Source organism: Notolabrus celidotus, chromosome 1 (genome assembly GCF_009762535.1).
Source record: "Notolabrus celidotus isolate fNotCel1 chromosome 1, fNotCel1.pri, whole genome shotgun sequence".
In the NCBI taxonomy this organism is placed as follows: domain Eukaryota; kingdom Metazoa; phylum Chordata; class Actinopteri; order Labriformes; family Labridae; genus Notolabrus; species Notolabrus celidotus.
Genome location: NC_048272.1, coordinates 8,293,961 through 8,320,518, shown reverse-complemented (window position 1 = coordinate 8,320,518; position 26,558 = coordinate 8,293,961). Strand labels below are relative to the sequence as shown.

At 39.7% G+C, this 26,558-nt stretch overlaps 2 protein-coding genes across 11 annotated transcripts; one reads left to right on the top strand and one right to left on the bottom strand.

The window, feature by feature from the left end:
• Nucleotides 1-256: 256 nt before the first annotated feature.
• On the bottom strand, nt 257-13,798 carry eif4enif1 (eukaryotic translation initiation factor 4E nuclear import factor 1). Of its 10 annotated transcripts, none has more exons than XM_034685678.1 (19): nt 13,713-13,798; nt 11,580-11,710; nt 11,422-11,495; nt 10,328-10,455; nt 9,706-9,980; nt 8,386-8,587; nt 8,047-8,210; nt 7,232-7,370; nt 6,763-6,945; nt 4,807-5,078; nt 4,190-4,255; nt 3,816-3,999; nt 3,434-3,522; nt 3,044-3,177; nt 2,774-2,855; nt 2,537-2,660; nt 2,135-2,440; nt 1,866-2,036; nt 257-1,669 (listed from the first exon to the last, which is right to left on the bottom strand). In XM_034685678.1, exons 2-19 carry the CDS (start codon nt 11,673-11,675, stop codon nt 1,482-1,484), a joined length of 2,877 nt encoding a protein of 958 aa, XP_034541569.1. In that variant the 5' UTR covers nt 11,676-11,710; nt 13,713-13,798; the 3' UTR covers nt 257-1,481. The 10 variants fall into 10 exon arrangements, with proteins under 10 accessions (XP_034541569.1, XP_034541560.1, XP_034541545.1 ...); XM_034685669.1 differs by having other exon boundaries at nt 11,580-11,713; nt 13,713-13,797; XM_034685654.1 differs by lacking the exon at nt 13,713-13,798 and adding an exon at nt 13,205-13,556 and having other exon boundaries at nt 11,580-11,713.
• Nucleotides 13,799-16,141: 2,343 nt separating this feature from the next.
• sfi1 (SFI1 centrin binding protein) lies at nt 16,142-26,004 on the top strand. Its single transcript, XM_034685627.1, is given in 32 exon segments — nt 16,142-16,552; nt 16,639-16,710; nt 17,129-17,239; nt 17,330-17,424; nt 17,526-17,643; nt 17,737-17,839; nt 17,939-18,095; nt 18,174-18,335; nt 18,473-18,543; nt 18,630-18,668; nt 18,670-18,723; nt 18,826-18,923; nt 19,086-19,152; nt 19,715-19,845; nt 19,957-20,038; nt 20,141-20,319; nt 20,408-20,483; nt 21,328-21,423; nt 21,529-21,605; nt 21,763-21,865; nt 21,962-22,058; nt 22,308-22,468; nt 22,561-22,635; nt 23,132-23,206; nt 23,308-23,484; nt 23,566-23,765; nt 23,852-23,923; nt 24,039-24,285; nt 24,606-24,660; nt 24,784-24,922; nt 25,006-25,105; nt 25,669-26,004. Coding segments are annotated over 32 exon segments (3,606 nt in total). The 5' UTR covers nt 16,142-16,391; the 3' UTR covers nt 25,825-26,004.
• Nucleotides 26,005-26,558: the final 554 nt, after the last annotated feature.

Here is a 26,558-nt window from a genome sequence, read left to right as displayed (position 1 = left end):
ATATAAATGTTTGTCACTTTGATAGATATTGTCTTAGAGGAATGAAAAATTAAGTAAATTGTATATCTAAACAGTGGACTCTTGGAAACTTTGAAGGGCATTTCCCACAATTTACATACTTATTTTATTTATATGAATAATTGTTAAATTCAGATTTCAATCCCTTTGCAAAAACTGGATTGTGTACTTGTCAACTCTGTCTGCAACAAGTACCAGCAGATATCTTAAACTCTACAATGCACTGCAGACTCCTGTATAAATGGCTCATGTACTTTTTAATATATGCAATTGGCCCCTTTTACCAAAATATTTTTGAAGGGATGAGATAGAACATACAAGACAAGTTCCAGAGTTTCCCCCTGCTAGGTTGGCCAACATTGCGTAAAAGGTAGACCACACTCACTCTTCCAGTGTCGGTACAGATTCAGATTTTTCCAAAGGATATACATGTACTGTGAAATCTAATCCCAATTTGGTGAACACAACTTCTTGATATTGAGGATGGAGCTTATGGTGCTGTACCAGATTTTTGCTGAAGAAAGTTGCATGATATTCAAACAAAGCAACAAGTGTCACTATCTGTCCAGTGCAATGCCACAACAAAGTAGAAACTCTGTAATCATCCTGAGAAGTGTTAAAAGTCAGCACTACATACCGTAGTATAAACAAGAGACAATAATTAGGAGATATGAAACCATTTAAAACAATTAACAAAACTGTTTTACTGAAGATTTTATTTATTAATTCTATTTGTGCTTTTTATAACTTAATAGCACATAAACAAACTGAATCCCAACCACCCTTGAAAACTGACAATGTGAGCAGTGCCCCCCTCCCCCCTCCCTCCCCAGTGACAGGTTGGATGGGAGAGGATACAGTTTTTAAAGGAAGAGGGAAAAAAACACAAAGAAAAAGGCACAACCAGCACTCGCTGTATCCCTTGGAGTTGTCATGACATGCTCCCGCCTGTCACGTTTACAGAAAAGGGCCACACAAGAGGGGGAGAGTACACACTTTAGTTACTCATCAATCCTACATTTTCAGCCAACAGTAGCCCTTCCTCAGTGCACTTCAAGGGGGGAAAATAAAGTTGGGACGTGACAAAGGAATGCCATCAGCTTTCGTTGACTTTCAGTTGAAATTCCCATACCAAAAAAAAAAGCTATATACAGGGAGAATACGATTCTTTCCCATGGTCTGTACAATTGGGCCTATACATTATTTACTGAGCACATCCTAATAGAAACAAAGAAAAAAAAAACATTCAGCCGGCAAAACAAGTTGCCATAACTCGTCTTCCCATTTCTGCTGATAAGCCTCTCCAAAAGCACTGACTTATGGTTGAAGACAAATTATGGCATGGTTTCACTGTCCAGGTCTGTGCACCATCTTTCAAAGTAAAGTTCACATTATTATGGTAAAGAGGTGGAGATGGGCAAAAAAAGGAAAAAAAAAAATCCTGCCCCTTTTTTTCCTTCTTCTTATGGCCGCAACTCCAACTCATCTACACTTATGACCTTGGCCGGCATGGAGGGGAGTGGCTGCTCTAGCACATCTGATCCAAACCACTTGGCTAGGCCTAGAGGCGGGGGCCCCCCGTGTTGATGGGGTCCGTTTGTCCGATGAGGACCTTGGCTCTGTGACTGAGGGCCTGGGACACCTGGATGCACTGCAAGAGATGACAAAAACACAGCTTAAACCAAACGCTAAGGCAACAAACTAAAAAGTAAAGCTCTTATCTTAATTAACCTTCCCAAATAGTTTTATATACAGAATGTCCTACATATATGGACAGTATGTTAGATGAGAATTCTTGTTCAAATCGTAAATGTAAACTTTACTTAAGTGACAATACATGCACTCACTTGGTCTCTGTTGCTGAAGTTGCTGCTGCATTACTGCTAACTGCATTTGAGTGTTGGCTCTAGGAGGTAGAAGTGGATGCCCTGTTGCACTAAGAGGGTACAGCTGTTGTCCAAGCAAAGCAGGAGGCAAACCCTGAAGCTGTGCAAGGTCAACATGTTGTGGAAATATACCTGGTGTGAAGAATTTAAAATTATGTCAGAGATCACAGAGGAAAAAGGGAACTTCAACAACTGATCAGAATTTGGGGGAATAAAAGGCAAACACCAACCAGCAAGAGCAGGTCCAAGTTGCTGGGGCTGGATACCCTGGGCCAGCATTCGTTGAACCACATTAGGGTGCAGTTGGGGAGGAGGCCTCATCATAGATACATGAGATAGCAGCGGTACTGGATAGATGGGACGAGGAAAGGATGAGGGTCCTGGAGGTACCATGGTGGGTGTATGGTGCCCAGCTGAGTTGGGCCTGAGCCGCTCCTGGTCCTTGTTTGGCATGTTCTGGGAGCTGGCCTTCAGTCCCCCAGACTGAGCAGCATTCCCTTCTATTGCCTCCAGGTACACATTTGCGGAGCTGGCGTCTGTAACATTCAACAAACGAAAATCACAAAGTTACAGTGTTTTAGCACTTCAACTAAAGCCAACATCAGGAAGTTGAGTTATTTAATACACCGTACCATCTTGAGAGTGCACTGATGCCTCCTCCTTAATATCTGAGCGACCTGAAGGTTCATCTCTGCTTTTCTCTTTCGTGGCATACATTTTGCGAATCACAGATGTGGGTGTAAATGATGGCGACAACTGTAGCACAAATATATCACAATTAATCTCAATAAAATGAAGGGGTGTAGAAGTTAAAAACTTTAACTTTAAAAGAACACAATGAAAGCTGGGAGAAAAACTTTTATGTTTACCATGCTAGTGACAGCGTTGCCTGGAGAATTTCTTCCAGCAGGCTGAGGGCCAGGAACAGGGGAGCGATTCATGCGCTGCAATCTGTGGAGCACAAGCATGTCAGCTGTACTAAACTAGCAAAAGGTAACAGATGTGCAACACATTTCAAAGGTTTTCATATAAGTAAAATTTTAGCTACGGATTCATTTACCATATTCAGTACAACGGTCATTGCTTAATTTAACATTGATGGTAGATTATTTAGACAGGTTTAAAAAAAAAAATCTCACCTGGTTCGATATGATTTGTCCTGTTGTTGCTTGTAGGCAGACTGGAAAGCAGGGTGGGCATGTAGAGCAAGATCTTGTTGGAATGCTAAAGCTTCCAAGTCAGCCTGATTAACTGGCATAGAGAGCGCCCTCATCTGGAAAAACAATATACATACAATTCAAGAGATTACCAACATATCAAGGAAAGAGTAAATAGTATTTTCTTTAAATACTTGCAAAAAATTTTGAACAGTATGCAAGACAATATTCAGAGGCAAATTTTGTCATCTTCACAAACCACAACTACCAACTCCTTTTTGTTCTGCCTTAACATGGGACAATTTAGAGAAGAACATTATGCCATTAAAATTCTGTTTGCATCTAAAGCAACAAGTACAAGTTTTAAGATACCTGTTGCTGCGCAGCAGACCGTGGACTTAAAGGCCTGTGAACATCAGCAAACTGTTCTGGCAGCATGGGAGGAGGACCAACAGGAAAACCTTTAATTACAAGAGGGGAGAAAAACAACTTTATATTACAACTTTTCTCATTAACAGTACAAACAGACATTTTAAAAAGCACCTTGTTTCAAATCTTACATTTGGGTTATTTTCATGCCATTGATGGCATTTGTGCCGTCTATGGAGGCAACAATGTAATATTTTAGGCCCAATCACACTTCCCTTTGTATTCAGTGTGCATAGACATTTGCTTACCGTTCTTTGGTGGACGTCTATTAATACATTGTTGACATTGGCACAAAAAGAAAAAAAAAAAGCACACGAGAGCTTACCTGAAGGTTGCAATCGACTGCTGAAGTAGTCAGGTGAGGGTGCCCTCTGTGGGAAGAGAGGTGGCGAGGGGCCCTTTTGCAGTAAGCCGTGAAGAGGAGCAGAGGTGGTCGGGCCCTCAGAGCTGCCCAATAGATTGCCAAGTAACGTAGGCGAGGCACTACGAGCCGGACCTCCCAAGAGCTCCTATGATTCATACACATACAGTATATATTTTAAATCACAAGATGTTCTGGCGCTTGCAGTTTAGATTTGAAAGCATTATTTTCACCGATGTTTAGTTGGTTAGCGTAGGTTAAAGTGCTTTACTGGTCCCATCAAGTTCCCAAATATACTCATTTTCAAATTCAGCCCAAGAGATAGCCAACATACAAACCTGAAATATGTTTTTCTGCTGTGGAGGCACATCAGACACAGTCACCACAGCTTGGTCTGAAGTTTGCTGCAGATGGAGACAGTTTTGAGATGGTGCAATGCAAATATAAACGCCTACTTCGAAGTAAAAACCCATCCAAGTGGAAAAAAAAAAAAAAGAGGCCAGCTATTACACTCGGATGAATTTTTTCATGCAAGTTTCAAATCAGTGTCCCCTGTGCAAGTCGAAGACGCCTTTGGATAAATGCATTGATATTTTTATTGCTGAATGTTTATTCAATTATCAAGTTTAGGTTTTTCTGAGCACAAAAAACAGCAGTTAAGAATCTGACTTGCATAGAGAACACTCACACCTTTTATACATCACAAACAAACAAAAGAATAACTTTGATAAATTTATGCCCATCACTTACTGGTTATTTCAAAGTTTTCAAAAAGTGGTGTATCTAAATGTAAAAAGCATGCATGCAGCATCGCTTACGGACAAATTTCTATGTATCCCATTCCAATGCAATGGGATACATAGAAATACAAGATACGATGGAAATGTAACTAATCCATTTCAGCCTGGATCAATATAAATCTTAAATTAATATAGAAATTCATGCGCATACTTACATTGCTTGAGTTGGTTTTAGGGTGAGTTGGCAGAGTTCCACTTGCCTTCATACTGCTGACCAGTTTATTAAAGGCCGACATGTCTGAGTCGCGGCCGTGTGGACGGACACTGGGGCCACCAGTTAAAGCCTCCTCTAAATGTTGAGCCATAAAAGGCGTGCCGTTTCCTCTCTGTGGAGGTGGCATCTTTCGCACCTGAGGTTCTGAGGCCAGCTTCATCCCCTTCATCCCTCCCTCCACTTCCTCCAGGGAAAGCACTGCACCACAGCTAGCTGTAGACGGAAAGATTGAATTTAACTTAATGAAGTGTTGTTTGAATCAAAGACAGAGCCTTTCTCTGCAGAGACTTCCAAGTAGATTCAGCAAATGACAGAACAAACAAAGGAATAAACATGCAAATAGAAGGAGTGCAATGATCTGCTGACTTATTCGACAAAAATCAATAACAACATTAGTTGCAGAGGAATTCAACAGCTGACAATTGGTCATTGACATCAAGTGATGGAAGATGAAAGAGTGAGACATCTTTCATCCTTGCTATCTTTGCTGAGAGTGGAGCATACAAAACAGACTGTGGCTGTTTTCGAAACCGCCTACTATACTAGCAGTACGTACTGATTTGGCCAAAATTCAGTATGTAGAAAGTAGTATGTGAACAAGAGCAAAATCTGTAGTATGCCTCGGACCAGTCTGCCTCGCGTACTGTTTACCACAATGCACAGCGCTCGTTCCGCTTTTTCTTTTGTGAAAATGATTAAATTCCATATAAATCACTTCCTAACTTTTTAAATCATAAGTGGATGCTAAAGAAGCATTTTTTTCTATCAGCTTGGCCGTTGTTTACTTCCAAATTCCCAAACCAGAAATTCAGTGAAGTCTGGCTCAGTGTACTGCAACACAGATCGAACAGAAGAGTCATACTACATACTAAATTCAAACGCAGTATGTAGTAGGCAGTACCTACTGAATACTACATTAGTAGGTAGTATGTAGTAGGCCATTTCGAAAACAGCCTGAGAAGTGACAGATAAAACAGAAAGATCAAGCAGCCATTGCATCACCTTCGCATCATCAAACTTAATTGATTGAATGCAAACCCTCAACGCTGGAAAGAAAGAAATGAGCTGCCTGCTAGATCTGTAAACCTGAACAAGCTTGTCATGGGAAAACTTCGGCAATGCACAAGTGTTTGAAAACTCAGTGTGGCTGTTTTACATTTTCAGTCCCTCATCTTAAAACCGTTACCATGTAACACTTCATCATTTTCTCTCTCATCTCTCTTTTTTCCTCCTCTCACACCAATAAACACTGGGGCAGACTCTGACCCTGCAACCAGGCTACATAAAACTATGAAGCTTATTTTGAGTTTTAAAAAAAAATGTATGTAAAATCTGTACGCTGATAGCTAAATACGAACCATTCAGTAATTCAAGTTGATTAATCGTTTCAATAATTGATGACTAGCTGACTTTTCAAAACAGTCGTTGCAGCCCAAGTAAATAGGTACATGAGAGATTAAGTTTGACTGTTTACTAATAAATGACCAATGTCAATGTCAACCATTTTGCATATACATGCAGAATCTGTAAGTTACGTGTCTCGCCTCCCAATTTACTAGTCCGATTAAAAGGAACTTCAATGCATGGAAAAGCAAGTCTTAGCTAACTGCTTTATCACCAACTCCTGGCTGCATGCACAGTGATAGAGAAAGGCACCCGGTGGAATTTAACAAACTGCAATCTCATTACTGGGACAATAAATCTTTCCTCTATCACTCAGTAAACACAGACATCATTCACAGTGATATGCAATCATCCAAAAAACATAAACAAGGATGCACCCAAATATTCAACCGCTTCAATATGTGAGAACAAATTATCTACTACACAGTATCTTTCAGCATAATGTTACACATAATATGACGTATGACAATGTAATCTGTTAAAAAGAACATACACTTACTGCTTTCTCGTAGTCTTGCCTTGTTGACAGATAGTGTGGAAAGAAGAGGCTTCAGGTCTATTTTGGCCTTGTGGAGCAGCTCCAGTATGTCTACGTTCTCCTTGCATTCTGATGATTGGATAGGTGTAAAGTATGAGGCAGGACCATGGCTAGGGGAAGTACATCGGGGCTCAAGCCCTTCAGAAGAGAAAAGTAGTCTGAGATTTAGAACATGGAGAAATTTGGAGGGATGCAAATTACAAAGAAAGAATGTACTTTGAATGGCTTGCTGCTTATGGAGGGGGATTTAGTTAAGCAGCAGTTTGCAGTCGACAGATTTTAATGCTATTCAAATACGTCTAGACAACTGCAACGTGGAGTTTTGTTTAAGCCAATTTTAGTGGAAGTATCTTCAGGATAACTTTCCAAGAGGGGTATGTGTACAAATTTACACACACTCTGTCGGGGAAATGAAATCATTTACCTGCAAGTTTTTCCAGCTCCTCGTGGGGAGTGGACCTCAGACTGCTGGACTGGCTGCCTGAAGGGCTCAGGTTACTGGAAAACCACTGACTGAAGCGACTGGCCGAAACAGGGCCCTCCCCCAGGACGTCCTCTATCATCTGCAAGACATAAACAGGTGCATGGGAGACGGTGGAGGAAAACAGAAAATTCATCAGACCAAAGGGTTCAAAGAACAAAGACTGCACTTACGTTTCAGGTGTTTTCCATTGATTCAGCACAAATGTGTTAGGAGATGATGGGTAGGGTCATTGAACCCACTGCTGTTTGGCTTTGAGTTTATCTAACGCCTCAAACCAATCAGTCCACAACTTTACATTTAGATTGCACAATGGCGGCTTAGTTTTTCAAATAGTAGCCATTCTAATTTAGGTATAATGATGGGCATAAATTTGGATTGTTTTTTACCCTCCTTGTAACCCCATGCAGAAGCCCACTGAAAAATACTGAGAAAATACACCATTCAGTGACAGTGACCCCCACCCCCACCAGATTTCAGTGAGATCAAGCCAGAGCAGCAGAGGTCATTTTTAATTATAATACAACATGAAATACATTAACTGAGCCACAGCTATCATGTAGCCTCTTAAATAAAAAGGCAACCTGCTGTCTAATTTTAGTGGAAATGACCACTTAAAACTCTGATGTTAGGCTTGTACTGATTAGAATCCATAAACAATTCAAACAGGCAAACTGAGCTTTAAATGCCAACACAAGCGTGGAAATTTACGCCTTTAAAAACACCAACATACCCACACAGTGCACCCCAACACTTACTGAAGCCAGTCCTGGCATGGTCTTTTCCAGATTGAAGAACTCATTAAAGTCAAAGTCACCCGTTGTCTGCTCAGGTAAGACATCAGGATGAGGAACCTCCTGATCAGCAGTGGACTGTGAAACCCCACTCCGCTCTTCGGCCTGTCCGCCATTACATTCCGCTACTGCAAAAATGTGCGACAACAGAAAATGGCAATCTTAAGTATCCCTTCATTTAGATGGTGGTATTGAGAAGGTTACAAGAATGATGCAGCTGATTAAACAACATTAACAGGGGGAAAAAAAATGGGTTGACCACATAACCGTGGGGTAATTCTTAAGAACAAGGCGTCGACATGCCTTCTTTTAGGGACTCTGCTCGCTTCCTTGATCGCTTGGACCTGCGCTTGTCATCTTCCAGGATTTTGTCATCAAACCCAATGAGCTCGATGGTCTCAGATTGGCTGGTGGGACCTGCGGAGAACCACTCAGGCTCCTCCTCAGCATACGAGTCATTCCTTCTCCTCTCACTGAACACACGTTTGTCACCAAAATCTCTCTGCTAATGAAAATACAAAGCAAATATAACAATCACTGCTTGGGCTTCACATACTGCTAAAATATGCATCATGTTGACTATACAGTGAAATAACTAACCAACAACTAAACTACTACATGTTATCACCCCCCTTAGTCAGCACCAGAATTACCACTTGGTTAAACAAATTATTATTTAGGCCAGAAATGCCAGTAGACAGGGGCAGAGTGCACTGGGTGTGACCTAATGGAAGTTACGACCAACCTAAAGTCAAGTGCACCAGTTAGACTTAAGCTCTGTATGTGTTACACCTGGGTGAAACTCTTACACCCAGGAAGGAGCAAGCATAAAGTCAGAATAGTTTGTCTACTCAAGGTAATATAATGTAAAAAGTAATATTGCAGAACTTAAATTTAAAAGTGATGCAAGCCCGTCTTGTTTACAGGATGACTGATGAAAGTGCCTGATGCGATCATGCGCTACTACCCGGATGTAAACCAGCACAGATGGCAGATTAACATCTCATAGCACAGCGTGGTTTGGCAGTATTTCAATGTAGAGAATGGAGATTAAGTTGAATGTAAGCTTCGTCTGATTAAACAACATATAACCACTTGACTGGAGCAATGTGTAACTGGTACAGGCATGGGGATGTTAATCAGCAAGGACAGAAGGGTAGTGGTGCTAGCACTGCTAACATTAGCTACACTTGGTAAACCAGTTTGACATTATTTACACAGACTGTTAGCCTGTGTTTACCTGTGTTTCATATATTCTCTCAACCTTTAAACTTGGTCAGTTGTAACTTATACAACTAGGAAATTAGCTGCTTTCCAACAGGTAAGTACTTCTCACTCCAAACAGTACCTTCCTCACTTTCTTCAGAAACATGGTAAGTAAACATTTTTATTTTTATATGAAATCAGAAAAACTATGCTGAAGGGCCAAAAACAACATCTTTTTTCCTGCACACTTTTCTTTCTTAGTTCTAACACGTTGAACTCTGTCCTCCGTGGTTTTATAAAACAAAATGAAAGGCAGATGCACCTATGAAATCCTACTTTACATCCATGCACAGCATCACACACAACCTGAATAACTATAGGATATAATAGAGGGACCAAAAAACAATAAAAACCAACCCTGAATCTTTTATCTTTGAAGTCCCTCTCTCGCTCTCTCTCTTTCTCTGCACGTGCTTCTCTCTCAAATGCTCGGGCAGCAATTATGCGACCACTGCCGATTCTGCGTGCCCCTCCCAGACGGAGACTCTCATTCTCCTTGTTTTCCAGGGGGCTGATTGGGCGACGGATATGGGGTGCAAGAGCCGCATTGCCTTGACATCCACCTCCAAAGCTGCGTCGCTGTGGGCTCAGTACGACATCCAGATCATCTTCCTTTAACCGCTCACGAGGATCTGAATACACAGGAAACAGGTCCAGTTTTCAATATTTGAGACAGGCAGACAGAACAGTGTTGATAATCAATCCAATGTAAGGCGTAATTAATAAGACTGCTTTGTATCCCTACATGAAGCAATTTCATTGCTGCCTTTTCTAAAATATTTTTTTTTTTTTAAATTAAAAAAATTTGCCATCTCCTTTAGTGCAAACTTTTTATCCAAGTATTTCTTAAAGCATAAGCAAGAGCTGCTAAATGCTCTAAAACAAATATCCTTCTATAGACAGCAAGTCAAATTTTATGATTCATGTTTTCATTTAATACTTATTTAAAAGATTTCTGCTGGGCCTTGGAGTCATTTACCTGGGATTCTTCGTTTCAAATGAATTCTATCATCAACATAGTCCTTCTTAAAACCTTCCACTGGGGAGCTGCGCTCTGAAGTGGGATACAATGAGGCATGCCACTTCTCGGGATCCCAGACACCCTCACTGCATCCAAACACAAATTTTACAATTAAAAAAAAAACATACAAATACCAATTTATCATATTACTTCCATCCAATACAAATAAGGGTGAAAAATCCCATTATTATCTGGACTGGGAAAAAAGTGACAATCCCTTTAGATTTTGTCATATACAAGACTCTAAATGGAAAAGGGTGCAAGAAGCAAAAACCAAGTAATACACAGTTTGACACAAACTTCAATATGACTTAGCAGATTTCTGGGAAATTTAGGAAAATCAAAATCATCCCCAAACAATAAACAGTAAAACACAAAAATCGAACACCTGCAGATCATGTTTGTTTCACAATCTATTCTCCCTTAGGTATCTCACACCTGATGCAACTTAAGAGTTTTGTCCATAGTTTGTGGTCCATCAAACAATCAAGATGGGTTTCATGAAGATTCAGGTCTGAAAAGGATTATCAAGAGCCCCAGATAACAAATCCCTTCATCAAATGTCATCTTAGCCAGTAAATTGTACTTTTGGACACAATTTTTAAGCACATCGTCTGTTTCATGATCTGATTTATTTCAAGTAACATACACTGAAATCAATGATTGGATACACGTGTCAGAAAAAAAAAAGTCTTGCTTCAATTAGACAAAGCCTTCCTCATTGCACACTTTGATCTCTGCACTAGCATGTGGTCTGAACTTTAGAGGCATGTGTAGACACGGTGCTTTGTTCTGTAAACTTGAGCTCTTTGGGCTTTCAAATAAATCCAAGTTCTTTAAGTGTTAGCCCAGATTTTTTTTAACTTTATCCAATAAATATCAGACTGATACCAAAATGCATCTCTCTCTAGGAGGATCAAACTTAAAGCATTGTATCCAATAAATCAGTTTCAAGTCAAGTCTTGCTCCCATCAACATGGAACATTATTATTTTGATAAAAAGAGATAATATTGTGGATTATGTATCCTGAGCAAAAAATAACAATTCTTACCTGTCATATTTCTCAGAGAGACACTCAGGCCTTTCATTGGAGACTGGCAGTTCTTTTATTTCCAGAAGTTCCTCCTGTGGAAGAAGTAATGATGCTTAATTTGTTTTGAATATGGCTATGAGTGACTCTAGCTTAAACATTTTTGTAATTTTCATTACCTTGGAGTATCTGTAAGGCGTTGTGGCTGCTGGCTGTTTGTCTTGGTTTACAACAGCATCGCCATTCTTCTCCTCAACACAAGTATCGGTCTCCATGACTCAAACAGCTCTCAGCTCAACGGTGACTACTCCTGCTAGACACAAAGTTTATATTTTCAAAAATACTTTATTTATAGCTTTTTCAGAAGACATAGAACATTCAGAAGGTTAACAAAGAAGAACAATACTCCCCTCTATCTCATTCTACAAACAATAAAACAAGATGAAACAAACAGAAAAACAAACAAACAAAAACAAAAAACACATCATCTGTGTAGCACTCTAAATTACATATTGCTATGGTCATCCTTTTGTGCAATTATATTGTGTGATTAAAAGGCAAAAGGCATAGAGGTGTTATGCGGGTCCTCTAACAGCCGTGATGTAGTCAAGGAAGGGCTGCCATATCTGTTCCAATCTGGTTGTTTTGCCCAACAACTCATATTTGATCCTCTCCATATATCAGGTACTGGAGAATTCTGTAAGCCAGGCCTCAAAGCAGGACGGTCCCTCCTTGTTCCAAACTTTCAGAATCATTTTTTTGCCATTACCATGCCATACTGAATTTAGGAGGATTTCCAATGGCTTACAGCTTCTAGCTGTTGCGAGCAGCCGAGAATGGCTGTTTCTGGGTTTGCAGGTAAGGTACTATCAGCGTGTTTACATTTAATGCAGAGAGGTGATGAAGATGGGTAAAATGAATATAGCTTTGTTTGTAAGAAATTAAGTCTATGTATGACTTTATACTGAATTAGCTGATGTCTAGAGTTAATCGAGCAGATTCATTCATCTTTTGAGAGATCCATCCTCTGTTATTTCTACTCCTATTTCACTCTCCAAGGAAGCTTTCTGGTGCTGCGTAGATAGAGTAGACTCATCCAGAAAGAACTCATCCATTCTCATTCTGGAATGCTAGATACAAAGTTGATTAAATTAACACTTAGAGTATTCAAGTATGACAGAGGCTGACCCATTGCCTCATTTTGATCTTCCTGGATCAAGTAGGCAGGTTTACTGACTGCTTCAATTGATTATGAATAAAGAATAATTGGTGCCAGTCGATGTTAGCTTTTTTTTTTTAAAGTTGCGGCAATATGGCGTCATTCTAGTGCTGTGTGGAAGGTAGAAACAATTGATGTGTTAACTTGTTACGTTGAACAACAAAAGGTTAAATCATAATATTTTCGAAAATAAACAAAACTCCGTCATCTAGCGTCGTGCTAACTTGTATAGAGAGTTTCAAACAATGCTACTCACTAATTAGCGAGTTAATTGACAACAGCCACACATGAGACATGTCAAGCACAATAATTAAGCCAGCGGTGGTGTTAATTAACAAAGTACCCTGTGCGTCTGAAGGAGCTTTTTGAATCAAAAGCTCAAATCACTGCAGACCTTTAACGCCACTTAACGAATGTATCCATAAGTGATTCATGTGAATACCCAGTGTGAAGAAAATTCACCGGTTAGCGTAGGCACTAATAGACAGTTAACGTGCTAGCGCCACACAGGGAACTGTACTCATCATTAGAATAATTACTTTAGTATCGACCCTTACCTTATTAAAACACAAAATATGAACTTACTCACTATGAATGATGCGTGGAATACTCGTTGCTATCGGCAAAGCAGCGGCCGTTCACGTTTGTTAGTTAGCTAGCTAGCAAACCTAGCACTATTAGCTAGCTAGCTAACTAGCTGGGGAATGGGGATAATGCCCACCCAGCGAGTAAATCTTAAGCCGGTTGAGTAGTTGCAGTAATTATAGGAAATATACACAGAACTGGGGTAACTAAATACAATAACACAGATCGAACTATCAAATTAATCCACACGGAGACTGTGTAATCTTCAATAATAGTCTGCTCCTTCTCTGTTTTCTAAGTCGTAGCACAATTTTGCTCTGATCACCGCTTTAAGAAGGTCCTAGGAAAGATTACATTGTGCCCATGGCGCCTTTGTAGAATTTCAGATAGTCTCATGCGCGTCGGTGTGGTCCAATTGTTTTATGAAAATTCTTAAGTATGGCTGTGATATAAAACTTTTAAAAAAACTTCAAAATGTTCTAGTTTACTTTTTAAGTGAGAAACTTACATTTGATTTAGAACACTCAACAGGCACGTTTTGGACAGCTACTCATTGTCCTGGGGTTTGCCTGATTTTGTTTCCTTCGTAGCCGTCTGTGGGTACTGTCTTGAGAACGTGTAAGACCCCGCCCTCATGGGTTGTCCAAGATTGACATAACGAACAAATGTTACACCAACAAGACCCTTGGTGCGTTCCTGGCTTAGAACGGCAACACAGCGAGTGTATGATTTTACAATACAATGTTTAGTAGTAGCTCACGTAAATGTAGCTTTTTTTCTTTCAAACTTGGAAAATTCAGTGCAATTTAAGAAAGACAGAAAGACACAATAAACTGTTTTAATCTGTTATTAGTTCTGTCTGTAACGTTGGGGCAAATACGCTTTTTTTTCATCTAACAACTGTTTGGAACCGTCCTGTATGGGCAGAAAATGGCTCATTATTTATATTTCCCTTCTCATGAATTACGGTACTAATAAACCATATTTGTCACGCTATTTTTTTAGTAAAACGAAGACTTTTTATCAATAGGTTTCTCTGGTTATTTGAGGGGCAGGATGAAAAAATAAAATGTGTACTGAACAACAGGCCCGGTTGTGGCTTTAAAAAAGTATAAGGGCTGGTACATTTTTTTGGGTGGGCAATCAAGGCAGTAATAATAATAATAATAATAATAATAATAATAATAATAATAATAATAATACTTTATTAATAAAGCACTTTTCAATACAGGTAACAAAGTGTTTCACAGTGGGCAATAAAACCAAGATGAAATGCGATAAAAAAATTTAAATTAAATTAAAACTAAAAAGCATGCAAGCTTATAAAACAGACCCTTAAAAACAGTTAAAATAGATAAAATCAAACAATAAAAACTTTCCTGTAAAAATGTGTCTTGAGTAATGACACAAAACAAGGGATCAGAACTGATTCTGCAAGTCTGATCTCCTCTGACAGGCTGCTCCAGAGTGTGGGAGCCCTGACTGAAAATGCCCTGTCCCCTTTGGGTTTCAGTCGGGTACTTGGAACAGCTAACAGAGCACTGCCAGAGGATCTCAGACTGCGACCAGGATTGTAGGGGGACAAAAGCTCAGATATATATAGAGGGGCAAGTCCATGTCGCGCTTTAAAAGTCAGTAAAATAATCTTAAAATCAATCCTGCAGTAGATAGCACCGAGGTTACAGATTTTCTACAGTCAAACCCCTGGGTTCAAAGTTGAGGTTAAAGTGACAAGAGGGTTTCTGACAGACAAAGGTTAAAATTGATGTAGGCTATGGCATTTATTTCAATTTAGTAATTACAGCCGTTTTCACTACAAAGTTTCTCATTGCAACCAACTGTCATTAACAAATAAAAAGAGAGTCAGGGCTCCAGAGGTGCTCGTCGTTGGAAAGGTCATCTTAGTTTGATACCCAAATGACCCACATTGATGTTTTACATTCTGCATGCATTATGTATCCCATTGCCACACACAATACAAAGTAAATGTCCACAAAGCATTTAAATGCATTCCATAACAGAATAAAACTGAACATTTTGTTGAAACAGGCTGAAATAATCATTATGTCAGTTATTATGTTCAGCCTGTTGAAGTTATGGCAAAATAAAGTTGCAGAGAAGAATACAAATACCTATCAATATATCGATTCTCACACACTACTGGTTTGAGTATCGATTACTCTAATAAAATATCGGTACTAACCAAAGGATGTTAATTATTTAAGAATAAGAAAGTCCTTTACTAATCCCACAACGGGGAAATTCAAGTGTCAAAGTAGCAAGTAGACATTGCAAAAAATATATATAAAGTAAATAAGAGCCTATAAATTAACAATTATTAAAAAGCTATTAGCAATTAAAATTAAAATTGAAGAGGTAAAAAATAAGCATATCTACAACACACACAAACACACACACACACACACACACACACACACACATATATATATATATACATATAATATATATATATATATATATTATATGTATATATATATATATATATATATATATATATATATATATATATATATATATATATTATTGGTTATATAGTCTGACCTATGCAGGAAGAAAAGACCTGTTTTTTGGTTTTTTTTATGTGTGTTTTCCTAAATTTATTACCTTGTTTAAAAAATGCCACCAAAGGATTTGCATATTAAAGTTGTTTAATGAACAGTATTTGTCATGGGAGTTGTCTTTCAATCGTTGCATTTCATTATTTTTTTTTAAATCACTGATAGTATCGGTATCGGGTACTGAATAAGTTGCCAGAAAAGTATTCGGTATCGTATCGAATCATACAAGGGTGGTATCGCCGTATCGCCCAGCACTACAATATACGTTCTAAAACACCGTACATGCCGTTGTTTTTATTTTTAACGTAGTGAAAGTGTAAACAAACGAGTTTCAAATTAAATCGCTTAAAATAAGAGATTGAATTTGGCCCATTCAGCCTACCATAGACTCCAGCTCACTTCCGTGTTCACGTCACAGTGAAAAACAAGCGCGCGCCACTTGGTTACCCAAACAATCCGTTCACGAGATTGACGAATGTTGAGTCTGTCACATACGAATGGCTCCGTTCTTTACTGCTTTAACCTCCAATGTAATGTGATATGACAGGTCTGTACCATAGACTGTAAATAAAAGGTCTGTACGTAGGATCTGTACTTGACTCGGAATAATGCAAAGTAAGGACGGAAAGCCATACTCAGTAAAACCACGACAAAACACTGTTGGTGCTGGTCTATCTAAACAGGTTTGCAAAGTCCACTCTAGAAAGATTCCTTATCGAGTTGGATACAGCTGGAACAAGGGTGGGAGACTCAAGGAACTCCGAATAAGGTGCTGGGATACTCAACAAACTGAATTTCAGCTCCTTGTGGCATCTGGATCTTGTAAGTTATAACTTTTCTTTTTAATCACTACAGGCACTTGGCAAGAAAGTTCGTCAAGATATGGATCCAGAGGACGTTTGGCCGCATTCTTCCCCATAAAGCAAAGTAAAGTTATATTAAGCAGAATTCCATATTATTATTTATTTTATTATTTAACTATAATCTACATACTGTTCTTAATGTAAAACTACCTCACGTTCACGTCAGCATCTTTGCACTACTCACCACTGCACTATTATATATTGTTTTGAGCCTGTACATATTAGCCACGCCTATTTGTTATTCTTTGGTGTTTATAGTAGTTGTTGTTGTTGTTGTTGTTGTTATATAAAGTCAAATTCCTTGTGTGTTCAAGCCGGTTCAATCATACCTGGCCAATAAAGCTGATTCTGAGATTAATATTGCATAATGGAAGTAATTTAGTAGGTTTTTATCTAAACAAGAAGGGTTACCATCTGTTTTCCACTTTTAAAAGTCCTGTCTACCCGAGTTTGTAAACCTAAGGAAATATTGCATGTTGCAGGTCCCACTATAACAGCGTGGTCCTAAGACGAGCCTTTGAAGGATGGAGAGATGAATGGTGGACGTGCAGGAGGGAGTGGAGTCTTGCCATGCGGGCTGAGTGTCACCACAGGTACACAGTGCTGACACAACACACGTGCATTATTCATCTAGTCATAAACAGCAGACATATGTGTGCTAGATAAATATTTTTGTGTTCCAGGTATTATCTGTGTAACTTGGTGTTCCATCACTGGCAGATGTTTGTGTCACTGCAGAGGGAAAAGAAGAACAAACTCCAAAATGCTCAATTGTTTGGTATGATTGTGGCTGATACAATGAGAGATAACTTCATCTTAGGGCCTTGTGTGCTGTTAGATATTAAACAATGTCTCTAATCACTGTGTTTTTCTAACTAGCTGACAGGAAAAGGATGCGTCTAGTGTTGGACAGATGGGAAGTTTTCACAGACCTGAAGTGCATTAAGAAAAGGATGCTTAGATCTGCCCTAGAGCTAAACCGACTCACAACTCTGCAGTAAGAAGATTGTATTTACCATCACATCTTCAGATATAGGGTGTGCGTTATTGTTTTTAACACTGTTGTGTTTTTGTATTTTTACCTACACAGTTTAGCTTGGAGATTGTGGCAGACTCGGCTGCAGCACCAGCAGAACTTGTACAGTTTAGAGAAACAAGCATTAAAACAGAAGGAGATATCTTTACAGCACAAGGTAGGACATGGTCTCATGCAAACATTTTCTTAACAGTACTGTGCAATAATTTAATACTTATTTCTGTATTATGAATTTTGTGTGGTATCTCTATCAAAGGCCTGGTGTCAGTGGAAAGAAAAGCACACAGCAGCTCTTTGTCGGAAAGATAAGGAATCCAAAGCTGCACTTCACTTCATCCTCAACTTGAAAAGAAAAACATTGCACCGCTGGAAATGTTATGTGTCTTGTGTCCAAACCAAGAAAGGGTCACAAGGTAACTATCAATCATGTTTGTGACATTTATTAGAGTACTATTCTGAACTTGATAATCCCTTTCTTCATATCTTTGTAGCTGTTGCGCAGCATGCCCACCACCATCACCTGTTGCTGATGTGTTGGAGCAAATGGAAAAGTGTGTTGCTTGACAAACAGAATGAGGAGGATCGCCTGCAAGCTGCAGAGAGTTTAGCCTTACAGAACAACAAGCGCAGAGCACTGGAGCACTGGAGAGCTTGTATCCTATTTACATACATATCATGCTAACTTTATATTTCCATACCAACTAGCAATGTAACCATATTCAGTCCTGTGAGGGATAGTGAGAGCTAATTATTATCAACACAGTTGTTTGATTCTTAAGCATTTTTCTAGATATAATGCTGTGCAGAGAAGATGCAGAAAAAGACAGGATTGCAGCTCAACATCATCATCATCATCTGCTGGTGAGATCATGTGTGAAATAAAGCAGTTGCATATAACTGGAGAGTTTAAAAATAATTGTATTGATTGCTGTGTTTTTCTGTTCCAGTGTGCTGGTTTTCAGGGACTTTCTCTCAACGTTATCAGGAAAAAAAACACATCGACTGAACAACAACATGGCTGTCCAACAGTATCATCAAACTGTAATTATTGAGCACCACATCATGTTTCTAGAGTTTCAAATATATGCTATGAGTAAAGTCTTCAAGTCTTCTAAAGGATGAAATGTTTGTCTTTTTTGAAAGATGAAAACAAAGCATTGGAGGCTGTGGGGTGAACGTCTGGAGGAGGCTGAAGACAGGAGTTTTCAACCCATGACTGAAACAGCACTGACTAAATACCGGTGCTTTTATTTGCATTTACTAGTCTGTAGCCGTCTTCATGCCAGAGAGTTTAAAAGATGTAGAGGATTCAAAATCCAAGCTGCAAACATGAATCACCAAGTTGTGTGTTCTTTTGCATGAATTTGGTTACATTTTTGACTTGGTTTCTTTTCGACTTGCAGCACATCCCTGCTGACCCGTTGCTTACAACACTGGAGAGAGAAACTAGCTGAACAGAGACACATGCAGGTTTGTTATGATTCAAGATGTGATCAATGCTAACATATGAACGTTTACAAAAAAAAGAAGAGGAAGGAAGCATAATTTCTTATCCATTAAGGGGTAAACCTGTGGAATAGCTTTTATAAGGAATTCATGCTCAAAAGTAGGGCAAAAAAATAGATAAATAAGAGACAGCATTTAGTATTGTTGAGAGGGTAGAATCTTGATTGTGTCTCGTCTATTAGGAAATGTTTAGAAAGTTTTTGATGCATCCTTGCATGAATGAATATGTTATATAAAAAGGATAGATGTTATAAGTCCAAGCTTATGTTGGGGTTTATCCCTTGCTGTATGTGTCTTTAATTTTAATGCATTTTATGGGTTTTTTGGCCAGGAGAAATTGCACCACCGTGCAGCCCGCTCAGTTACTACTCCCACTAATAATCATAAAATGTCTTAAAGCATTTTTAACATAACATAACAGTTTAAAACTCATTCAAAATGTATTTTATCAGTAAGGAAGGGATACCCTTGTGACCCAGTTTCATGAATAGTTTATCAAACACAATGCCATCATGTTTTTCTGCAGGAATTGGAGCACCATGCAGACCTTTGGTTTGCTGAACGCATGGTGCCTCAGTGTTTCAACTCGTGGAATGAATTTGCTCTGCAGAGAAAGCTCAATAAAGAGAGGAGACACAAGGCAGCAGTCTTTAATCAGTGAGTCACCCTATCCTTAAATTTTGTTCATACTGTAATTGATTTCCACTCATAACAGGGTTTATTAGTCTGGTGTTTCTTCTTTATTTTCTATGAACCCTGTGTTATCAGACAGCGTCAGTATTCATGGGTGTTTTACACCTGGTGGGGACGATCAGAGAAGCACAAGGAGCTGATGCTCTCTGAGAGGATGGTATGCTTGCAGTAAATAAAAGAACAAATCAAATATTGCACATTATTGACTCAAAGTGCAGCGCTTTGGATGATCTACTGACTGGTAACTCACTGTTATCAGGCAATCTTGCACGAGGAGCGAGGCCACCTGCAGAGAGCATGGAGTCACTGGAGGCAGCGCACAGAGCAGCAGATCATAGAAGAGGAGAAACAAGAGGCTGCAGAGCTCCTGTACCAACACCGACTGCTTCACAAGACAATGACGCAGTGGAAGGACAACAGCTCAGAGATACGAGACAGGTGGAGGAAAAACTGGTAGAGTTTAGAAAAATCTGGTCTGTTGGTTAACACATACAGTTTTTTTTAACTATGATTGTTTGCACATTAGGAGAAATCGAGAGCAGAAGGCCTGTCACCAGGGCAACCTGAGCAACATGAGATGGGCTGTGGAAAATTGGAAAAAGGTGAGTGTGATCTTTCAGTGTTTCATTCTGAATTGCATCTACTCACACCTCTTTAGATGCCTTTTGATAAACATGGGACCATGTTGAACCACTGAAACCTGTGTCTGCCTGTGAGTTGTTCTGTGATAAGACCAAGCGGCAACCTCCGGTCTAAAACTATGAGTCCAATGCAGAAGTGTTATAAACTGGAGTTCATCAAGGATCCACTTGAGGCTGGCTTCGGAAGTACCGGAAACCACATGCACACCAATTCAAAAAAGACGATCTTTACAGCAGAAATAAACATGTTTACAGCCTGGTACAAAAGACAAGTGTAGTCTGGATAGCTCATTTCCCGATCGGCACACACTGTAGGGGGGAAGAATTTTTTTCAAACGCGACAATTTCGAAGATATTGAGATTACGAGTCTTCCAATGAGAGGCACAGCTGACAGACGGGAACACTGTAGCTGTTGGCGAGGAGGCTCAAAGCCCGCCTCTTTACATCACACTGGCTAGAAAGCAGTTATATGGCTCCCGCCGATGATTGGCCTCAAAACAGCTCTTCAGACACAGATGGGTGACGTCACGGATACTATGTCCATATTTTATACAGTCTATGGATAAGGCCTACGTATGTTTCATTTAAAAACTTCTCATTGGATTAATACGTCCAGGAAGTAGAAAGACAGATTCCACCGTGTGTGTGTGTGTGTGTGTGTGTGTGTGTGTGTGTGTGTGTGTGTGTGTGTGTGTGTGTGTGTGTGTGTGTGTGTGTGTGTGTGTGTGTGTGTCTGTGTGTCTGTGTGTCTGTGTCTGTGTCTGTGTCTGTCTTTAAATGTGTTAGTAACTTGTGTCTGCTCAGTTTGTTCGTAGCCAGCATGTGAAAAAAGGCAAACTCCAGCAGATGCAGTGTTACCATGAAGTTAAACACCTAAAACACACATTTGTGGCTTGGAAGGTAAACAGCAATTTGTAATCAAATGATTTTTTTTTTTTTTTTAAAGCTTTCAATTATAAAGATGATGTTAAAGCTGATTCAATCTGTGACTTGCTGTATTCACAGGAACGCACCCTGCAGATGTCTCGACTTTATAGTCATGCAGAGGAACTGCACAGACAACAAAAAGAGAACTCTTGCAGGTATTGAACTTAGATATTCAAAATAAAAATTCTATGTACTAAATTCATTTTTTTTCAATTCTAAGTTTGAAGTCTTAGATAGGAATCCGCCAGCTGCTTTAGTCTTATTTCAAAAATTTGAACTATCATCTTCAATCTGAATTATATTCCTCTTTAGGAAGCTTCTCTGTGATTGGAGAGGGAACACTGTGCTACTGGCAAAGGTCAGGTTCATGGAGCAACAAGCACAGGATCACTATGGCCATGTCCTTCAGCTTAAGGTTGTCAAGTAATTTGGTGCCCTTACATGCAGAATGTCCTTATATTACCACGGTTGAAGCCTTCACTTATTGCAGGTTTTGTATTCAATCTGTCAGGTGTTTCTTGCCTGGAAAGAAGCAACACAACACGCAGTGTCAAAGCACCTCCAGCAGAGGGAGGCAGTCAGCAGGGCTCAGAGGTCCATAAATGAAGGTACAGATCAAAGTTAATTTCATTAGATCTATTAGGTTATGTGCATTTCTCACAGATTAATAGGGGGAAGCATTTTCTGATGTGATTTGAGTTCTCCCTTATCCTACTGCTGACAGCTTATTGACCAAAATCATGCACATTACTACACCGACTCTGATGTATGTTGTGTCAGTATTTGACTTTTCAGATCATGCACATTTGCATTGTCACGCATTGTGCACTCTTTAACTTGATGTATCCTACGTTAAGTTCGGCTGCTGCGGACTTTCAGACAGTGGAGGAAGCAGACCAGGGCGGCTCGGAGAGAGAGGATCTGCATGGAAAAAGCCAGACGGCACCATGAGTCCAAACTTCTTTCTAAAGCAATGAAAGCATGGAACAAGCATCGCTGCAAGTGTCGTAAAAACAAGGTTACTTCACCATGCAGTAACAGTTGTATAAAGCCACAGTGTTGGTTTAATGCTGGAGAATGAATTTTGTAATTAATTTGGTTATTCCACAGATTATGAAACGGCAGGGAATATTGTTACTGAGGTTAAAGATGTACCAGACGTACTTCGAACAGTGGAGAATAAAGGTTTGTGGGTATTCTTTTATACACAAACAATGTAGCATCTTGGAGGTTATTCATTTTATACATTACAGTAATATTGCTTCTTATAAGGAGCAGTTTGATATTTTTTAATGCCCTAATAACTTTGGATGATCTCTGTCAAACTCGAAGAAAAACCTTTTCCAAGATTGAGCTTTTTTCCCCCTTGAATTGACCTACATAGACTATTAAAGTACTTACATTTTTTAAACACAGTTTTGAATAATTGTCTGTCACATGTCCTCAAACCTGATGCCAATTTGAGACACTAAATTCCTGGAATAGCCCTTTAAAATAGACAAACTGAGCCAAAAGGACAGGGAGATTTAGAGAACTGGCACTGTTTAATTTGTACAAAGCTTTCCTGTATGGTACATTAGAATGAATCTGAATGAAGATCAGACAGTCAGTCTGATATATGAGGTTTAATTTATTGCAGATGAACTCTTGACCGTGACTTTGGTTTCCTTCCTGCTCACAGCTGCAGCACAGACGGAGAGATGCGCAACAGACGCAGCGAGCTCTCTGGCACTGGTCCCTCTCTCTGCAGGCCAAGGTAACACCTGCCAGCGCATTCTTCTCTTGCTGCTAAAAGGAGAACCTGTAGATTTTGGTGCTCAGGTGTTTTCCTGATTCTGTTTTGTGCTCATTCTGCAGGTACTGTGTGGATGGCGGCTCTGGGTCACAGAGCAACGCAGGAAACAAGAGCAGGCCGCCAGAGCTGCAGAGGTTTACCGAGACCAGCTGCTCAGGGAGGGCGTGACGTGCATCCTCACATACGCTGCTCACATGAGCGATCTCACGACAAGCCTAACACAACACAGCGAAGAGCAGGTTGGAATCTGTATTTATTCATTTGTGTGATCTGAAACATTCAATTTGAGTGCCATATTGAATCCTCCCTGTGTCCTACAGAGGTCCCGACATCTGCAGAGAGTGGTGAAGCGCTGTGCTCTGCGTTGGAAGCAGCGAGCTCTGTGTAAACCACAGAAAGAAAAAGAGGTCAAAGGTCAGCCGCCAAAGAAGATTGTGACCTTCTGTTTGACTGGACTGGAGAGTGTCTCCCCATCTGACTCAGTGGAGCAGGGAGTTGAAGACAGGGATCTGAGGAAGCTGTGAGTCTGAGCACCTGACAGGCTTTGAATCAGCGTGCAGCACATGGGAACAGAATCACAGAATGCTTTCTCCTTCTCTTTTTCAGACTGCTCAGCCGTTCACATCGACGTCAGCCACGCCGCTGTGAAGAACTGTTTGAGTCTCCAATAAAGACAAAGTATTCCCCCTCTTTCAACATTAATTAAAAATAAACATGAGGTCTCAAATTAGTAATCATACTAAATTGACAACATCAGGTTAAAACTCCGGTCCACTCTTTTCTTGTTTTCTAGCCCTCAGGAGCATTCTGGCGCAAAAGCAGCACCAAAACCCTCCAAGCTCTGTCCAGAGGAGCACAATCATACTTTGTCCTCCTACGTCCATTCTGCCAAAGACTTGGTCACCTCCACACATCAGAGCATCAGCATACCTTCTGTGCCAACCTCAGAAATCCATGTTGCCACAGCAGAATGTCCTCAGGAAAACCAAGACGTTCTTTTACCCCCCTCTGCTTTCATGACCACCGGGACTCAAGACATGGTAATAACCTGTTTGACCTGTCAGGATGCATGGAATGCTCAATTAAAGGAATAATCCTTTTTTTTATATTTAAAGTGGGCTTGTATGAGACACTTTGCAAGAGTAAGGGTCTTACCCAATGGGGATCTGGGTTAGCTTGGCCCTTTGTTGAGAAACTGACCAGACTTCTTTACCACTTCTTCTCAACAAAGGGCCGAGCTGGCGTCCTCTAGATAATACACTCACTATTCACGAATACCTCTGTTAATAAAAAAAACCCCAAACTATCGCTTTAAGTTAATTACCTCAAGTTTTATCACCTATTTGTTTTGTTTTTCAAGTTGGGAAAGCCTCCACTTATTCCTGCTTTGAAACAACAATCATCAGCTTACCCAGGTATAGTTTCTGCAAGTCTCAGCCTCAAATCATCTAAAGTGAACATTATACATAACATATTATCTATCCTGGATTATTGCTGCATTGAAATGTCTGAACAAGTTACTGTTTTGCTTCTTTAAGATGTCCATCTGAGAGCATCCAGTGGAGAAACTCTAGAAGCAGGAGAAGCCATAACTCATTCAACTTCATCTCTGACCAGTGAACTTGTTAAGATCCAGACCCACATGCAGACGTACCAACAGGACAGGAAGCAGCTCCGGTTAGATATTAGCAAGCACAGCTTTTCCAAACATAAAACACATTGTCTACCCCCTAACTGATTGTGCGTGTGTGTTCTTTCAGGGCTTGGCAAAAGCTGAGACAGGTGTTACAAAGTTGGCTGCAGACAAGTGGAAAAGATGAACAAATGGACAAGAGCACTGTTTGTGAAGAGCTGAAGGAAGTAAGATGATAATTTAGAACAAACTGACACATTTATATGTCCCTTCAACTTCATGTATTCCATCCTAATATAGTGGTGATTAAGTTGTTTCAACCTTGACCCATAATTGTTTTGTTACCATCAAAATAGTCTGTAAATTAGCACTTAATATTAAGTGAAGGTGGAGTTTAATTAAAAGGGAGAAGCAGGAAATAACCAACCAGAAATAGGGTAAGGCAGATGGATTGAGTTTGCCAATGTGGTGCTTCTCATAAATAATATTGATGTATGGGATTTATTTTAATTTAGTAATCACAGAGCCAGCAAAGTGTCTTACTGTAACTAATAATTAAAAAGAGAGTCAGGGCTCCAGAGGTGCAAGTCATTAGAAAAGTCATCTTAGTTTGATACCCAAATGACCCACACTGATGTTTTACATTCTGCATGCATTCTTTTTACATTGCATTTGAACCATATATCATCAGCTGTGGAAAGAGGTCAGAGGTCACAGGAGGGGAAACTGTATAAAATCACTGACACAGTTCTACTCGAGTCACAGTTGATATTTCTGATGTGTTTGACAGTTGGAGGAGCGCATCGCCCGTCTCTCCACTGACCTGGGTAAACGGAAACCAATGATGCTGCTTCATGCTGAGAGGATTCAGCATTTACGGACTGCTCTTGGCGTTGGTGCACTGAGACCACACTGTGTTGTACCCTTAGCTGGTGATTCTCTATGAAAGGCTGCAATCGTCACAGCTTGTCTGGTCAGAACATGAATGTTATGGATGGCTGACACACACACTCTTTAGTTTTCCACTCTTTTTATTTTCTTTGACATTGAATGTGGTTTCTAAAAGAAGAATACAATGTATATAAACATGAATTCTGTACAAATAATAACATAATAAGAAATTTTATATGATTGTGAACAATGGAAAACAATGAACAAAAACTGAACTACACTCCAACTTCCTAGGGACAGTCACCAAACTAGCACATGCATTACTACCACTGCCTCTACCACACACACATATATATAAAACCCAAGAAAATGTTGTTAGTCCCTAAGGGGACGTGACTGCTTACCAGACAAGATGGCACCGAATCAATTAACACTGAAATATCTATTTATACAACACAATATATGAACCATAGACTGTATATGAACATAATTGATGATATTGAACTACTAAACCAAACTGATGACTAAACAATGATTAAAACTACGTATACTCTTATGGACGCACAAAAACTATGGAATAGGATGGTGAGGGAAGAAGAGACATCTCCGACCAGCTGCATCACTCTGAACAGAAAGGTGCCCATGTGTGGCTTTTTGACTCCTTGGGTCAAACTTGGGACCTTCAAAATAAAGGTCGCTGCAGGAGCATTTGGGAGGTGTGACCTTTTGCACAGGTTGCTTATTTGTTAAATTGCACATTGGAAAAATTGATGAGCCCATTCCCCAGAA

Bases quoted from the DNA above. Each gene is read 5' to 3' on its own strand.
- eif4enif1 (XM_034685678.1), bottom strand. From the start codon at position 11,675: ATGGAGACCGATACTTGTGTTGAGGAGAAGAATGGCGATGCTGTTGTA. The intron at 9,981-10,327 runs GTAAATGACTCC...CTGTGTATTCAG, and splicing joins TTTGAAACGAAGAATCCCAG to ATCCTCGTGAGCGGTTAAAG. The intron at 2,037-2,134 runs GTTGGTGTTTGC...TCTTCACACCAG, and splicing joins ACTTGGACCTGCTCTTGCTG to GTATATTTCCACAACATGTT.